The sequence below is a fragment of the Crinia signifera genome, chromosome 8 (assembly GCF_055691185.1).
Source record: "Crinia signifera chromosome 8, ASM5569118v1, whole genome shotgun sequence".
Lineage (NCBI taxonomy): Eukaryota > Metazoa > Chordata > Amphibia > Anura > Myobatrachidae > Crinia > Crinia signifera.
Genome location: NC_139224.1, coordinates 51,396,582 through 51,415,090, shown reverse-complemented (window position 1 = coordinate 51,415,090; position 18,509 = coordinate 51,396,582). Strand labels below are relative to the sequence as shown.

The 18,509-nt window shown below is 45.2% G+C and overlaps 1 protein-coding gene across 1 annotated transcript; it reads right to left on the bottom strand.

Annotated features, from left to right (window-relative positions):
- Window positions 1-1,996: 1,996 nt before the first annotated feature.
- Window positions 1,997-18,004, bottom strand: KCTD17 (potassium channel tetramerization domain containing 17). Its single transcript, XM_083156355.1, has 7 exons — window positions 17,214-18,004; window positions 16,661-16,769; window positions 13,162-13,238; window positions 7,662-7,757; window positions 6,009-6,134; window positions 2,330-2,421; window positions 1,997-2,075 (listed from the first exon to the last, which is right to left on the bottom strand). The coding sequence occupies exons 1-6, from the start codon at window positions 17,388-17,390 to the stop codon at window positions 2,335-2,337; spliced, it is 672 nt and encodes a 223-aa protein (XP_083012481.1). The 5' UTR covers window positions 17,391-18,004; the 3' UTR covers window positions 1,997-2,075; window positions 2,330-2,334.
- Window positions 18,005-18,509: the final 505 nt, after the last annotated feature.

Here is an 18,509-nt window from a genome sequence, read left to right as displayed (position 1 = left end):
GTAATGGAGATTATAAAGATCAGGAGAGAAGCAGGGAGTGGGCTACAGCCAGAGACAGCTTACCTGCTACCCTCCTAGGCCCTAACCTCTCCCCTCATGCAGCCTTACCCCAACCTATCCCCTATCCTCTCCCATCCTGCAGCACTCACCTTCCTTCCTGCAGCCTTACCCTAACTAAGCCCCTAACCTCTCCCCTCCTGCAGCTCTACCCTACACTATCTTTCTCACATTGAATGGTGCAGGCTCTTGATCAGCAAATTAATGTACAGTACCTATCCACATACTAAATGTGCAATGGAAGTAATGTGACATTATAATAGAGTATTTGTGTTGTTTTGCACATTTGTTAATTAACTTTATTGACAGAACATAGCATTTGGTTTCATCGAGGAAAAAATAGACAATGTATGTTGTAGACTTCTCATATTTAATTAAGACAATATTTTGAGACAATGCTTCTCAGTATATATGAACCCCTATTTTAAAAAATAAAACATCCACCTATTGTGTTTTTCTTTGTTGAAACACGGTTGATGCTGTAAAATCCTCATCTGAGAAGAAACAATATTGGTGGATGTTTTAATATAGGGGTTCAACACTATTCCCCACCCCTGCTTTATATATACCGAGCAGCAGTGAGTCTCAAAATATGGTCGCAACTACTATGAGAATTCTACGACATGCATTGTCTATTCTTGACAATATGCGCAAAAAGTTTCTAATAATATATATTTTAATCAATTCTATTGAGCATTACATTGTCTTTTTTTTTTACTCAGTGACACCCAAGCGCTGTTTTCTTTTCTCTCTAGTAAATACTACCAAAATACTGTGAGGGGAGTGAGTTATCAGTGTAACGCATTGCTGCTAAGGGCACTGCAAATCTACCCCTCATGGTCCGATCTTGTCCTGGACTTTTTGCATACAGCCCCATTTACTTTTATTGCTAAATCCTTCGACCCCATAGGCACCATGCCATGGTTCCTTACTTACACGCACCATGCCATGATTCCTTACTTACACGCACCATGCCATGATTCCTTACTTACACGCACCATGCCATGATTCCTTACTTACACGCACCATGCCATGATTCCTTACTTACACGCACCATGCCATGATTCCTTACTTGCAGGTACCATGCCATGATTCCTTACTTCTAGCCACCATACCATGATTCCTTACTCATAGGTACCATGCAATGATTCCTTACTTCTAGCCACCATACCATGATTCCTTACTCATAGGTACCATGCAATGATTCCTTACTCATAGGTACCATGCAATGATTCCTTACTTATAGGTACCATGCAATGATTCCTTACTTGCAGGCACCATACTATGATTCCATACTTGCAGGCACCATACTATGATTCCATACTTGCAGGCACCATACTATGATTCCATACTTGCAGGCACCATACTATGATTCCATACTTGCAGGCACCATACTATGATTCCATACTTGCAGGCACCATACTATGATTCCTTACTTGCAGGCACCATACTATGATTCCTTACTTGCAGGCACCATACTATGATTCCTTACTTGCAGGTACCATGCCATGATCCCTTACTCATTAGCATCATGCCATGATTCCTTACACATTGGATGTCTTTCACGATATCTGTCCCGTAGCCACCATATAACAATTCCTAAATCATAGCCACCTTACAATGAATGCCTACTCTTAGGGGTCGTACCATGATTCATTACTTGTTGGCACCACGCAATGATTCATTACTCATTGGAAAATACCGTCATTCATAATGTATAGGTACTATAGTATGCTTCTTTATGTATTGTATGTATGATTTCATGTAGAAATGTTTCAGTACAACATAAAAGCTATTTGTCAGTACATTTTTAGATACTTGTCAGTAAATAAATATTTACAAAGGTTGATGTTTAACCAAACTAATAAATCCGTAAGTTGTTCATTTATTACAAGTTTGTTTTTACAAGTGCATAGAAAAAAAATGATAAGACTGACTTGTGTGAAAGTGTACGCTTTATTATATGTATTCACTGACAAAGGAAGAGGCTGTAAGGCAATGACCATTGAGGATCATGTCTGTAAGAAAGAGGGAGATGAAAAATGGGGTGAGAAGGTATGAATGCACATATAGAGACGGGTCACAGTGCTGTCTGGAAGAGGCTGAAGCTATGTACACTTTATTAACAGCGAGGAGATACAAGAGTAGACCTAGATGCAATAAGAAAGAAGAGAGAGAGTAAAGGGAGAGAGGGGGGGGGGGGGGGGCAAGCCACAAAAATACTAATTGGGCAATATGTGCAGATGAGACAGTAGAGTTGCTGGACACTCACATTAGTTATTGTCTGCTGTCTCCTTCTCTCTCCTGGAGGACAATGCACACTGAGCTCAATGCATTATCTTCATCATGTGTGATATCACAGCTCTGCAAAGCAATTACACCACAGGCACAGTAAGTACAGTAGTTAGGTCTAAGGTTTGTTCATTATTCTACATGATTCTGGGACCCATTTATCATTTAATATTAAGTATCACCTGTATCAGGAGGGATCGCAGCAGGAATCTCTGATCCCTGCTACGATCCCTCCTGCCGGTCACATCCCCCATAGGTTACTATGGGGATGCGATGCTGCCTGATGTATCAACATCGGGAAGCATCAGGACGGGCCCCTGGGCTACCACCGTTCTGAGGTGGCATTAGCCCATTGTAGCGTACGGGCTACATACTGCACTGCCTCCGGGGTAGTGGGGTCGGTGGGGGGGGGGGGGGGCAGCGCTAACCGCACATGTGCAGACTCCCCGACACCCAGCTATGGGCATCGCAGCGATGGCCATGCGTGATGATGCATCACTGCGACAGGATCGCATATTTACAATTGGGTTGTAATATTCTGCACAGATTGCATTGTATATGCGTGCCGTAATAAATGGAGACAGGCGCCATTCATAAATTGGTACCATTCTGGAGCTTGTTGTGTAGGGTGCATGTCCAGTGGGATTCAGTATTGAATCCCGGCGGTCGGGATCCCGGCGTTCAGAATCCCGACGCCGGAATCCCGACAGCCGAAATGCCGACAAGGGGGGGACGTGGATCGCCCCCCCTTGCGGGCTCGCTGCGCTCGCCACGCAGCGGGCCCGGTGCCTCGCTACGCTCGGCACACTAATTTATTCTCCCTCCAGGGGTGTCTTGGACACCCACGGAGGGAGAAAGTGTCGGCATTTCGGCGGTCAGGATTCTGAACGCCGGGATCCCGACCGCCGGGATTGTAACTGCATCCCGTCCAGTGGGTGTCCGGTCCAGGGTTGCATATGATAGCTGTCATGTGGGAGATGTGGAGGGAGAGATGAAAGCCTCCTCGTATGGTCCTGGCTGTTTCGGTTTTTACTACATCCCGGACTACACTGGGAGGTTGTACTCTCTCCCTCTCCGTCTCCGTCTCTTTGGTGACAGGTGTCATAGGCACCAGACACTACATGTTTTGTAATGTTTGATGTGTATGAGGTCCAGTGTTCTGGTGTCAGGTCTGGTTCTGGTTTTTACCCATTTCCTATAGAGAGTGCATACAAAGGTGCTGGACATGAGAGCAAGGAGACGCCTGAGCTTATTACAGCATGCTGTGTGAACGATGGGTTAACCCTGGCTTCTGTGTTTTCAGGAAGAGCTGAAATGAGTACCGGATACCAAGAATACAGCGAAGAGAACATATAAATATTATAAAAGGAACAACTCCACTAATATAACCATAGGGAGATATACAAGAACATTATATTTTAGAAATCTTTTGTCTGCGGTGCAATTTCATTGTTTTATGTCTTTATAGAAGCATCATATTGTACTAGCAGGACCACAGAGAATAGCTATCAGCTGCTGGAGAGATGTACTGTCATGTGATTTCTACAGTTTTGTACTCATGACATGCTTGGTGATCAGATAATATTATTAGCATTTGCAATATCAAACTTCATTTTGGTAATACTTGGCATATATCATCATAACCTGGAACCAGTGGTGTAACTATAATTTATGCGCCCCCCGCGCTGAAAATTTTGCAGCGCCCGCAGATCTTTTCTGTGGTGCGGTCCCGGTTCCCCTCTTGGCTACTGCTGCTTTGAAAATGGTCCATCACAAAATGTCCGCCCCCATACAGCAGACCGTTTCACAGAACAGACTGCTGTATGGGGGCAGTCATTTTATGATGTTCCATTTCCAAAGCAGCAGTAGCCAAGAGGGGAGCCGGGACCGCACCGCAGAGAAGATCTGCGGGTCCTGCTGCTAAGCGGAGGGGTAAGGCACAGGGGGGCATGGGCGGCCGGGTAGGGCGCTGCCGATGCTTTCAAAGCGGGTCCCGGCCACAGCACAGACGTCTGTGCAGCAGCGGCAGCGTTACAATAGCCCTGCAGACCCCCGGCACCAGCACTTACACCGCGCCTCTCCGCGACCGCGGGGTCTGCGTGGCTATTGTTACACCACTGCCTGGAACTGTATGACATAACTGTAACTATAGCCATTTTACACAGATTGGGGATGATTCAGAGGGGACCCTAAGGTTGGCAGCATATGTGCAAGGAAAAAAATGTGAAGCTTCACCCATATCCAGAGGTGATCACATCAACAGTAGGCCCCTCCCCTCTTCCATCAATCCACCTGTTAAAGTAGCTATTGTCATCAGCAAACAAATATATGTGTGTGTCCAACTCTGCATAGCCTGCAGTGCTGTCTACACACCCGCAACACAACTCACAGCCTACATCCAAAGGCCCAGTTACGGCCCAGGTACACACATTCAGCTGCAAGCAGAGATGGGGCTGCCCGGCTGACACATTCTGAGAACCCTTCAGTTGCCTCTGGCTAGTCAATTACCCCCAGTAAATTACCATGGCTAACTGGATACCACCCAAAGTACCAACCAATCAGCTTCTGTAACAGGGCCAGCACTAAGCTTCAAAAGTGATAAAATGGAGAGTGATAAACAGCCAGCCAATCAGCTCCTGCATGACATTTTTCAAACACACAGTCTGTGACATGGCAGGTAGGAGCTGATTGGCTGGCTGTTTCTCACTCTCCATTTTATCACTTTTGAAGCTTAGTGCATCTGGTCCACAGACTGTAAATGAAAAATAAAAGATTTGACACATCTTCCCCTAAAAACCCCTTTCACACTGCACTTGTTAAACGGTATATTGCCGTTTTTTTCACATTTCAAAACGTTTAAGGCTGCAGTGGGAAAGTGCCAGAGTTGATTTACCGGTTAAAGATAACCGGTATTTCAAAACGTTTAAAATGAGTCCTACACGTTTCAGAGCCGCGGAAGGGGGGGGGTCATTAGATATGCACATATGTAATTTCCGGGCCCGCTATTTCCCATTCGCGGCAGGGACCCCGCCGATGAAATGACAATCTCCTAATGGACCCGCTTCTCCGCCTGAGCACGGATCTGCCTGGATCCCCAGTGCCCCCGCTATCTGTGCACCAGCTGCAGCCTCCTCCTGAATCATTCTCCTGCATGATGCTTTCATGCATCAGTAGGAGACCTGCTGACTAGGAGCCCTGGCATGCTGCTGCCTACTGCACTGCCCCGCTGCCTGGATGGATTGCTGCCAGGTACCAGGGGAGGGGGGGAGCAGGGTACCAGGTACCGGGGGGGGGGGGCAGGACAGGTACCAGGGGACACGTGGTATATTACTGGTGAATTGCCGTTATTGTACCTTTCAAAACGGGTTCAATGTGAAAGGTACAAAAAAGGTAATTAACCAGTAATATACCGTTTACAACATGCAGTGGGAAAGGGGTTTCAGGCTAGGCACATTTTAAAGTCCCATTTAAGAAAACCGGGTCTTTACCCGTTTCTGCAGTGGGAAAGCAGCATTAGTCTGTTTGCTTCCAGGAACCTATGCTGGAGAGGGCCTGATAAGGTGGGCATTTATTATGTTTTCCTAATGTATTAAAAAGTCTCTTAACAACGTGACAATGGTGGTTCTTGTCTTTCTATGTTTACACAATTGTGACTTTACCTGTGCTGTGCAGCCAGCTTCAGGTACATATATCTTCAACTTGTTCTGTAGCTCCCTGGATACCACACAAAGAAACTCCGGCTGTCCCTCACTACTGTAACTGTACGGAGAGCCCACATTCACCAGCTGGAAAGAGAAGACAGTAACAACAAACATGTCTACATCCGCTTTGCCATTACCCTCATCCTTGCTGTCTGGAGAAATGGAAGATATTGGGCAGGACAGAGAAAGGGTGTCTTTGGTTGGTGCACCAAAAGAGAATTTAATAATAAAACATGACTTTTATTGGTTTCATTAAAATAGTTGCGAAGATATAAAAAAAAAAAAAAAAAACACATAGGACAACATTGAGCGATTTAAAAAGGATATAATATATCCTCACCTAGTGGGACCCCACTTCACACTGTCCCTGAATAATTTTATAATTTTATAAAGCACGGTGGTTGAAATTTAAGAGTGGAAAAGTTATGTCTGGTATTGACAGTTTTACAGTGTGTATGCTCATCAGATACAATGTATATATTCCTGGGGCTCTCATCTTTCTCAATTAGAGTAAGCAAGAAGTGGATTGCAATATATATGGAAATATTTCGCGATGTGTAAAGTACAAAGCATAAGGTGGTCAATAATTTTAATGAGATGCCAATAAAAGTTATTTATTAATAATAGTCATAGTATATACAATCCTCTAGGACATAAGAGTGCCCCCAAACAGAGTTTTCTCTTTTTCCCTCTGTTCTCCCTTGAACACAAGTCACATATGACCTATTCAAAACTCGGGGTGCACCACTGACTGTCACAGATAAACCCAGGGGTATATACCAAAGGGGATATTGGTGACCAATTGGAGATTACTAACTCCATTAGTCAGTAGTCCTAGAGGAATCAGATTAATAAATACCACAACAATTATTAAATAATTCTAACACAGTACACAATTAAACTGGTGCGATCTCCATTCCCCTGCCCCATTTCCCTTTCAATACATAGATTAGTAACATTAGCAAGCCGGAGGTTAATCCTAGTGTTGCAGTCTTCAGGCACCTACTCCCTTATTTTGGAGTACTGACCTATTTTTGCCTGGTTTACGGTTGAGAAAAAGCTTCATCTAACTCAAACCTCCATGTGACAGGTTACTAATATTATCTGATTTACCCTGTCCAAATTGTTGGCTGTAGGATATATCGAATGATATGTCTTTCTTAAGACTTTGGCCATGTTTTGTGTTCAATGGAACATTTTAACTCATTATTGAGGGACCTCTAAAAAGAGTGTTATTACATCATTGTTTGAATCATTATTTTCACGTTGTGTAAAAAAAACCCAGATGAAGTCTTTTTAAAAGACGAAACGCGTTGGGTTGTTACATCATCTTGAAGAAGAAATGGACACAATCATGTATTTTCAAGTGAAGATGTGTATCCCCTGGATGTACAGAAGGGGGTGTTACATGTAATAAAGGATTAATTTATTTAATTTTATTTGAAATTGTATATACTTTATTGTGTTTGAAAAATCCGTATAAACCTATCAGGTGGTGGATCTTATTAGCGCTCTCTATAAATCGTCCTTTTATATATATAGGTAGGGATAGAAGCTAATGTATTTTCATATGCCTAATCTTATACTGAGCCTTATAACAATGGTCTATACCTGCTCAAATTTCCAGTTGTCAGACATGGTGGAGACCATCTGAGCCAGCTCTGCCTCTTGACATTGCAACACCCGATAAACATGTTTCTGTTGGGACTGAGAAAATAACTTACTTTCATAGTAATGTTTCAAGGTTAAGAAATATTTTTTTTTTTACATACAGTAACATTAGAAGAAATGAATATATAAAAGCTTTTGAAGATTGAATAAATGTCTATTATATTATTTCTAATGTAACCTTTGTGAACCTTTGCCTGAGTTTTTGAAAAATGACTGCTTCGCTGCTACTGTACCTCTCAGCATGTAACACAGCTGAATCAGGCCCACTGATACTGAATGCTCATTTTGGTTATTGTGTGTATGTAGTCCTACTGTATCTTTTATTTTTGTTTAATTTAAGGCATATAAATGCCTGTTACATACAGTAGGCCCCAACGTTATCTGAATCAAAGCTGCTGGATATTTCGGAGGTGATACATACGGATGTCTGAAGGGAATCACGATAGTTGGTCAGACCCCTAAGACTAACTCTCCTCATAGCCTAAAGCTAAGCATTCACCCGATTCAGACCATAGTTTCCTACCCTCCTGCATTCTGCAGGAGACTCCCTGAAATTACAGTAATCTCCCTCTCTCCCTCATTAGTCTAGCAATCTCCCTCATTTCACCTAGCCCACATTACACTGTTACATTTTTTGCGGAAAAATTAATAAGAGATAGATACATTTACACTGAATCATCAGCGCCATTTCCCAGCACTTTACCAAGTACAGTATCTCTTACTAACTGCTCTGGGGCTCATCTACATTTGTATATGTAATTTCACAAGATTCCTCTCCGATGCAGCAGTACACACCCAAGCTTCTAGGTGCCACGTTCACAATCTCTTTTCACAATCTCTCCATATATAGAACTAGGCTTGCCCAGTGGGTGGAACATGACACGCCCCCTCAATGGGACGCGGTGCAAAATTCTACTACCAACTATAATCTCCCTGAAACTATTTTTCAAAAGTAGGCAAGTATGATTCAGACTGACCCTACCCATCCAATCCTCACTAGAGCCTAACTCTAACCACTGCATGCCACTGCCTAAACCTACCCCGCCCCACAGCCTACCCCTAACCCCCTTTTAAGTGCCTATCCCTCCCTCCTCCTAACCCCTCCCCTTCCCCAGCTGATCGCTGGTTCCCTCTTTATGGCAGCACCTTGCAGTATTCACTGCAACAGCTCAGACATGGCTGCTGGCAATGGCCAAAAACTAGACTGGATTCTGTATTCTCTTATCTAGCGCAGTCCCCTCATTGTCTAATAGCCCAATACATTTGCCAACAGAAACCCTCTGTTGCTGGGCCTGAGGCCTGAGAAGTACAGTACTCACATCAGTTTATGGAACACCACTGTAGCCTTAAAAATTGTGGACATGATTTAGTGGTGGATGGTGCTGTGCTCTTGTATATGGAGTCGCAGGAGCGGTAATATGCAACTGCTAGTTCCGGCACTCCCTTAATGTACAAGCGTGCGCTGGAATGCACAGTGGTGCAAGCGATCCTGCATGCTGTAACACCACCGGCGATTCTTCACACTCCATCATCAGAGAACCATCACTTGCACTAACACTGTGAAAGGTGAAGTTTGCCAATGTAAACATGGCCTCTGTTGAAGTGGTTGTATGTCGGAGAACACAGCTGCTTTCATTGACTCCCATCGCATGGCCACAAGGTGGACTTTTTTTTGCATTCACTTCAAGTCAGGGGCTTTTTTAGAGAGGAGGAGGCCCCGCCTCTCTAAGGAGAGAGAGAGGAGGAGTTTCACACTTGCCAGGCCATTTGCATGAGGAGGGAAGGGGGCCAGCAGGGAATGGCAGCAGGGAAACACCAAGTGTTTTATGGGCGTCCCCATAAAAACACTGGGCATTCTCCTGCAGATGCAAGCGTGGCATTGGCTGCTTGAGGCAGGCGGATGACATCACATGAGGTTAGCGCCCTCAGTGACTTTTATTAGCAAGTGGCAGGAAAATCATTCGATCGTGAGCGACCATCAAATGAATTTTCGGCGGTGTGAGGGGATGTGATAGCGTACACATTCCCTCGCATGCTATGAGTGGATTTGCATGGCGGGGGTGGGGTGCACAGCGTCTATTCTGCAGCCTGGGGGGCTGGGGACATAGCCAGCAGCTCAGAGAGCCGCTAGCCATGCCCCCACAGTGGCAAAAATCGGGGCTTGACCTCGATGAAATAGTCCACGCTCCCAAAAATTGAGTCCCCCATAAGGGTCCCACTGCGGACATAGACAAAGCTGGGAGATATGTGAGCGTTTGGCTGGGAGACGGCTGTGTTTACATGGTTGCTAGGCTACAATTACTTGCAGCCTAGCCAGGGGCGTAACTACTGTAAGGCAGCCCCAGCTGCCGCTTGGGGGAGCAAGCCTTAGTGGGGTCTATGTGGGCGCCAGCACCCGCTGGACGCACTGACATGCTGCTGCCTGCCACTGCCCACTGGCTGAGCACCAGAGGCGAGTCAGCCGCAGCGCGGTTGCAGCCATGGCAGAGACAACAAATCCCCCCCCCCCCCATTGATTCAATTGACTGTACACAGAGCCAGCTATTGGCTACTGTGTACAGTCTACTGTGTGATGTCATCACGTCACATACTGGAGAGGACCCGGGGGGGGGGGGGGGCACAAACTTTTTGGCAGGGGGGAGCAAAATTTATAGTTACGCTACTGAGCCTAGCGCACAGGTCTGAATCAGGCCCTGAGTGCAGATGGGTCTTGTTCACTGTTCTCACTCATCTCTTCTGCTTTGTGCAGCAGTTTAGTACAGTTCTGCTAATATAGGTCTTTATATCATTAATAAAAGATTTGTTTGGGGTGTTTTTGTCTTTGTGCTCATAATATAAGCAGATGTTTTGTAGATGGCTTAGTGAGCTGTATGATTTGCTTCCTATGATTTATTCAGTTCTACCCAGCTGTACCGAGCTTCGAACACGTTACCTGACTTTTAGCGGTAAGATTATATAACAGCAATTACAGAGTCATGGCTTTATCCGTCACATTCACATGATGTAACGTCAAATAAGCATTGTGTATATTATAGTACAGAATACAGAATCAATAAAACAAAGTGTATATAATATATTTTTATACTCAAGAGCAGCTGATTGGGTACTCTTTACCTAGAATGGCGCCCACGATTTTGATCTTAGGCATCGCAAGGTAAAAAATCGCGTCGATCGCATCGGATGCGACCAAAAAATCGCATGCGATGCGACCGACGCGATTACCGCGATTTTACATAGGAAACAATTTTAAATGGCCCAATTGACCCGATTTTACATAGGGAACAATGTTAAATGGCCCACAGACCACAAATAGCCACCCTGAAGTGTGAAATGGCCCCCCCAATTGTTAATGCCACCCCACGATCAACGTCAACCCGAAGCGTGGCGAGCGCAGCGAGCCCGCGAGGGGCGGCTTCGGGATCGGTGGCTCGCTGCACTGGCCACACTTTCTATTCTCAACTCCACGCCAACGTGGATAGTGGGGGTATGAAAAGGTCGGAGGACGCGTACCGCCGCCGCTCTCCACGCTTCGGGTTGACGTTGATCGTGGGGTGGCGTTAACGATTGGGGGGGCCATTTCACACTTCAGGGTGGCTATTTGTGGTCTGTGGGCCATTTAACATTATTCCCTATGTAAAATCGGGTCAATTGTGCCATTTAACATTGTTCCCTAGGTAAAATCGCGGTAATCGCGTCGGTCGCATCGCATGTGATTTTTTGGCCGCATGCGATGCGACCAACGCGATTTACATTTTAACATGCATTTCTATGTAAAATCGTGGGCATCGCATCGGTCGCATCGCATGCCATTATAATGGCATGCGATGTACTTGCGATGCCCGCGATGGGCGCCGTTCTAGGTAAAGAGTACCGCTGATTGTTATGAAGTTTGTTTGAAATGATAATTGTTTAATAATAATAATATTTAATAATATAATTTATTGTATCCATTGTCACAACAGAATGTGACAGGAACCCACAGCTAATGTTTTCTTGCTTCAACGGCACCGTAGCATTGAGCTCAACAGTCACCATCTAGAACATTCTGTTATTCACATAAGTAACCGATAAATTGAATGGAGAATATATACGGAGAACATGTTTTTCTCATTGAATTAAACAATTTGTTTACAATATTGGGGGTTATTCAGACCTGGGGCCAAATGTAATAGGGTATGAGAATCAGAAAGAGCTTACCCTTTTTTTTTTTTTTTTTTTTTTTTTTTTTTAAAGCAGCAATCATTTATATGGTAAAATCAACCTGTTTTTTTTTTTCAGTGTAAATGATTGCTGCTTTAAGAAAATGGGAAAACTCTCCCAAAATCTCTCACTTTCGGATTCCCACACCTTGTAACATTTGGCCCCAGACCCCTGCTCTGCCAAATTGCATAGCCCTGCGATCAGATATATGCCACGCTGCCATAGTGAAATCCCGCCCCGTGTAGCTCAGGACTTACTTGGAGGCTGTGATGGAAGCAGGCTGATAGAGGCCAGAGTTGATGTCAGACGCCTTTCTTTTAAATGCCTGGGCACACCTGCATTTTCCCTGACACTCCCAGAAAACAAGCGATTACCACCCTCAAACCTTCAAAAATTGGCAGGATTTTATCGCAGATTGGCTTTGCGCATGTGCTCTACAATCCTTACGCATGCGTCTATCGATAATCACCCTGCCTCCACATTCACAGCCATGCGATCAGGACTGAATAACCCCCATTGATAGAGTATAAGTGTGACACTAAATCTTGGCAGTTCTCAAGGTGCCCATACATAATGCGATGAACTCCGTGCTTTTGGTACTAGATAGCAACTAGTACAAAAGCATATAGGCGGGATGTATTAATATACATCGCCGCCCTTCGCCTGACAGCCGCCGCAATGCTGCCACATATGTACTAACATATGCGGCTAGCATCGGGTTGCGGTGACGGAGACCCCACGATACCTGTGATGTGGTCTGTGGGGGTCTCCGTCACATCCCGGCGGCTGCCAGTGTCCCCCTCCGTCTCCTCCTCCTCCCTGCAGCCGGATGTCCTCCAGGCTGTGACACCTGCTGGGGGGAGGAGGAGATCAAAGAAGGACAGGAGGGGGGGCGCGCGGACGGCGGGTGGCGATAGAAGCCCTCTGGATGGCGATACCCTGCCAGGGGAAGACGGGGCGGACGAGTATTGGTACATAGGAAAATGCGGTAAAACCCCTGTTTTACCGCATTTTCCCTTTAGTACATCCCGCCCATAATGTGCTACAGCATCATGCTTTTTGTACTAGATACAATGCAATCTAGTACTAAAAGCACGTACTGCACAGACATTATATGCTGTATGATGGGATGTGCACGGGAGCGCGCATCTCATCGCACTGCCCTGTTGCACCATGTCGGGGCACCTTTAGTCAACTACAAAATTAGTGCAATGTGACAGTTTTATTTTACCTTACTGACCTCAGCTTCATCCATCCTCTCATGGATGATTTTGACCAAAGATGCAATGTTATAAAATTCAGCCTCTTCCAATACTCCTGCCAAACAGGGACAAAGCGTTAGTGGCAAACACAATTAGATGGAATAGGCAAAGAAGAGCAGGTAGAATGGGGACAGAGAGTTATTGGCAAACACAAGCAGGTAGAACGGGGACAGAGAGTTATTGGCAAACACAAGCAGGTAGAATGGGGACAGAGAGTTTTTGGCAAACACAAACAGGTAGAACGGGGACAGAGACTTAGTGGCAAACACAAGCAGGTAGAACGGGGACAGAGAGTTATTGGCAAACACAAGCAGATGGAATGGAATAATGTTTTAAGAATATTATAAGTGAGGGAAGGAAAATGTATTTAGCGGCCCAGAGAGGGAGTACCAATTGTAAATAAGCAGGTTGCTTTCAAACCTTTTGTATAGTTAACTAAGAAGAAAGATCTGTCTGACATACTTAGGTGTCAATTCAATTGTTTGTGCAAAACATCGTAGCAGTGGCCACACTTTATGGTGGCCCAGACTCTCCCAAAGTGGTCGCCCACCAATAGGGCTCCAAAAACGTTTGGCCAAAGTCCGGCTGATTTCAGCACACGAGCGGTGGGAGTTTGGGAAGCAATGACAGATTGCCCCCTTCGCATACAATAGGATTGACCCTTTAGACAAATAATATGGGTGAAATAGTAATAGTAATAATTATGACATGGGGTAAATTTCTGTGCTTTGGCTGACTGGCCGGGCCAGAGCTATGTTATGCTCCATGTCCAGTCACTTGTTAAAAGAAAACAGTTGTGCTGTGCCATCAATGGAGAGCAACCATCTGGTTCTCCCACATCGATAGCAAAAGCATTCTACATTATCCATAAACCATTTATGATTATGAATAAAGGGATACAAGCAATCGGAACTTAATTATTTATTTTTAAGCTGACACTATAAGTGTTAGTATGCCACTGTACAGGGAGCGCAAAAGGTGCGATCATTGATCATAATCAGGGGACCCCATGTACATTCTCTGGGAGCCTGCAACTTCCGCATTTCTGCCCTAGTGGCCAGCACTCTATCTTACGTTACATCAGGCCTGGTGAAACTACAAACCCCAGCATGCTTTGCCAAACATTTTATAGGTGATCTGGCAGGGTATGTTGAATCTTGTAGTAACACCATACCTGGAGAGCCACAGGTTGTCAATGCCTGTAAGAGTTTTTAGTGGTCTATATACATTGTAGTATGCAGATCCACTGTGACACATGGAGTTAGTATAGGTAATGGTAATATGTTTTCCAAACTGCTTGCTGTACACGGTCAGCTAGATAGAGGTCATGTAGATTACTTTAGAGATTTGCTAGCTACCAGTAGGAACTGACTTGGCACCTTTAGTATGTATACAATTTTAAGGAAACTTTAACTATTGGGGGGTTTAAACCATCTTCACCCCATCCAAAGTCAGCACACTGCTGGGTTCTCCTGTAGGATAACTACTGTTAGATATGACAGGTGAATCACATTAAGTAGTGTTCCTGTCAGTGTCCCCTAACTCATAGTAACAGCATGGGAAAAGCTACAGTATGTCACACAAAATGGAGGAGGTAGGAAGGGATGGAATACACCATAGTGTTCATTCTAGCATCTGCCATCTTTAAAAAAACAATGCAGTTCCTCCTCCCTGCCTGGGGTGTCGCTGTCTGTTGTAGTGCTTCTAGTGTGATCTATACGTCAGCACTGATAAGCAATCCAGACCTGTGCTAGAAACACCACAGCAGACAGTGACACCCCAGGCAGGGAAGAGGAACTGCGTGGGTTTTCGAAGATGGTGGGTGCTAGAATGAACACTACACCATGAACTTTTATATGGAGTACTGTGTAAACTCTTAATTCTAAAATGATGACAATACCATTTGATAAAGTTTTACTAATTTTTTAATCCTTAATTAACAGAATACTGGGCACTTATTGGGCCCCATTTAACATATGAAATCTGATGTTTTAATACAGTAAAAATGGTTCTTGTAATGCGGAGGCTCCTACTTCTATTTGCAGTGAGGTCTGTCGGGCTGCCAATGTGCGCATATGCACAAACCAACAGGCAGGCTTCTAAGGATTGCTTTGGCCTATGAGGTTCCTGAGGCCAGATTGGGCTGCTGTGGGGCTGGTGTAAGGCTTCCCAACACCACAAGCAAACTATCAATATACTGACCCCCCCCCCACCCCCCCCCCCCCCCAAAAAAAAAAAAACCCCACCCACACTGCCACCAATACCCGCTTTCCAGACACCCAAAAATGAAAGTGCAAAGGTGTAGTCTTAGAAGTTCCACAGGCGCCACCTGTAAGTACTACAAGGATGATTTCCTCATAGCCGTCCTTAATTTTGTGATAGGCAGAGTTGGTGGTGCCCGCCCCAGATCCCAACGCCTTGGTATAATGGCAGAGGAGTGGTAAACCCTTGGAAAAAGCTTTTTGTTAAAGCAGTCCAGCCTGACAGTCCAGGGTGAAAACACTTCCACCTGACACTGCTTGCCCAGCATGTGACTAGCAGGGAGCACTTCCATTGGGAAGCCACTGTAACTGCCAGACTGCCACTGCCACCTTCCAACTTCTGAACCCACGAGGGACACTCTTGCGGCATAGCCGCACAGCAAAGGGGGTGTGGTCTATATAAATGGGGCGTGGTATAGGCAAATGAGGGTGCTGTCTGGCCACGCCCCTGGTTTCAACCCTCTGCACTGCAGGACAATTCCGGCCGTGGATGGGCCCGTCCCAAAAAACTGTGGCGGTCCCGCGAAAAATGGGAAGTTGGGAGGTATGCCACTGTGTGGCAGATTTGAACCCTATTGCTGTTATTGTATTATTCATTAGTGAGTGCATAGAGCAGGGATTGGGAACCTTCAGCCCTCCAGCTGTTGTTGAACTACTCATCCCAGCATGCCCTGCAGCAGTCATAGCAAGTCCAAATAGCAAAACTGTCGCAGGTTCCCCATCACTGGTGTAGAGTAAGCCCATCTCACTTTATGAAACAAGTTTTCTATACAATAAAGAGGATAATGAATAAACAGAGCAATCACCACAGTACCAACCACATTCTAGTAGCTAGGTGGCTATTACTATGGGCCTTATTCTAGTTCATTCTTTCTGACAAAATCCTTCTAAGATGGACAAAACCATGTGCACTGCAGGGGGGGGCAGATGTAAAATGTGCAGAGAGAATTAGATTTGGGTGAATTATTTTGATTCTGTGCAGGGTAAATACTGACTGCTTTATTTGTACACTGCAATAAAGAGCTTACTTTGAAGTAAAACCCCACCCAAATCTAATTCTCTCTGCACAAGTAACATCTGCCCCCCTGCAGTGCACATGGTTTTGTCCATCTAAGAAGGATTTTGTCAGAAAGAGTGAACTAGAATAAGGCCCTATGTCACAAACACATATACAGCACACGGCAGGGAATGGTTAATGAGACATTGTGGAGTTTACCTTCAATGGAAACATTCTTGTCTATTACCAATTTGCCATACCGCAAGTACCGCAATATTGCACCAAAGTAAGATGGGTCCCTGTCAATAAGAAATGCCCCTGTCTCGTCCTAAAGAAAGTAGAAAAGAAAAATGCACTGAGTGAGAACAAGATGCAGGAGAGATAGAGGATGGATAATGAATGAAGCACATGGATGGGTGATGAAGCAGAAGTGTATTGTACATGAGAGGAAATAATTGCATAGATCACAGGTTTTCAAACTCGGTCCTCAGGACCCCACGCAATGCATGTTTTGCAGGTCTCCTCACAGAATCACGAGTGAAATTAATGAGCTCCACCTGAGGATCTTTTAAAATGTGTCAATGAGTAATGAATACACCGGTGCACCTGCCATGTGACCTTGAAAACACGAACTGAGTGGGGTCCTGAGGACCGAGTTTGAGAACCCTGGTATAGACAACTGACAGACTGAAGCGATGACAAGGTCAGTATTGGCAGTATATTATCAGTATGTCGGAAGTAATAAAGGAGAGATGCAGCCTGTGTGTCTCACCATCTCAGACAGCAACTGGGACTCCTGACAGAGCCGGCAAAGGAAGGAGTTGGGCTCCTGGCACAGGGTCTGCTTTGTAGTGAGGAATACTGTGCCACCAACATTCAAACGCACCCACTTCCCCGCATCAGGAGCAGTCCGCTGTGTGGCTTCCTCCGGCTGAGGTCCTTGCATCATCCTCTGATCTCAGTCTCTGATTCTGGTGTATCCCCTGACCGGATGAAATGTTACAGATCCTAATGCAGGCAGAGTAAAGGCAAATAATAGTAAGATAAAACCTGTCGCCTCCGATTTTCACATACTCTGTGTCCTGTATAGTTTCAGCATTGTCATCGTTGCACAATCCATTCCACTCATGTCTCCTCTGCTTGTCTGTTCACTAATTATCTTTTACTCATTAAACCAAATCTAGTTCATTTCTGTTGTCCCTTTTGTTCCTTTACTACTGTTTTTAACCCCACCCTCCCCCGTGGGACGGTTGCCACCACAGGTGTGCTGTGCTCAGATACCTATCTCATCCCTTTCCTGAGTCACATCTGTCATTGGATCATATTTCTCGCATCCACAACAAGCAGTCAGCAGCAACACTATCCTGGTCCTTCCGTGAATTTGTCATTGGATTTCTCACTGAACATTAAACCTCTTCACTGCTGTATGCATTAGAATGACATCCTGGACTGTCCATCCCTCTTGTTCATCTAGCAATCACCTCTGTCTGCTGCTGATGTAGAGTAACAGACGCCTGTGTGCAGGGCATGTTTTGTATGAGTTGTGCACATTTTGAGCTGCTCCACACTTGCGACTGATTAGACCTAAGTGTGTTGTATCCAGGCATCTAACATAGGGGCTAATTCAGTGCTCTCCGAAGATCTCTGAAAATCACTATTCTGCGATTTCTGCTCCAGTGACAGAACACTGCAACGATGCTATGGGCGGGTGGCAGCTAAAGTAGGCCCACAATTCAGTGAGGGCAACTCAGCACAATTGCAGGCTATGCAAAGTTGGATGTAAGCGTATATATTCCTGTTACGGATGCACCAAGCATAGATGTATATGCACTAATGAAAATGACTAGATGTATGGTTACCGACATTCTGGACGAGGGCAGCCAGGCAGTTATAACATGGACTGCAGGAGGAAGGGGGCCTGACCAGTGGGCGTGGTTTGCCCCCAGCTCCACCTGGGGGCGGATCCAGGAGAAATTACAGGGGGGGCACCATAATAGGGGATGAGAGTGGGAGGGATGCCAGTGTGGACGCTCAAAGAGTGAAGCGAGGAGAGCAGAGAGAGGGCAGA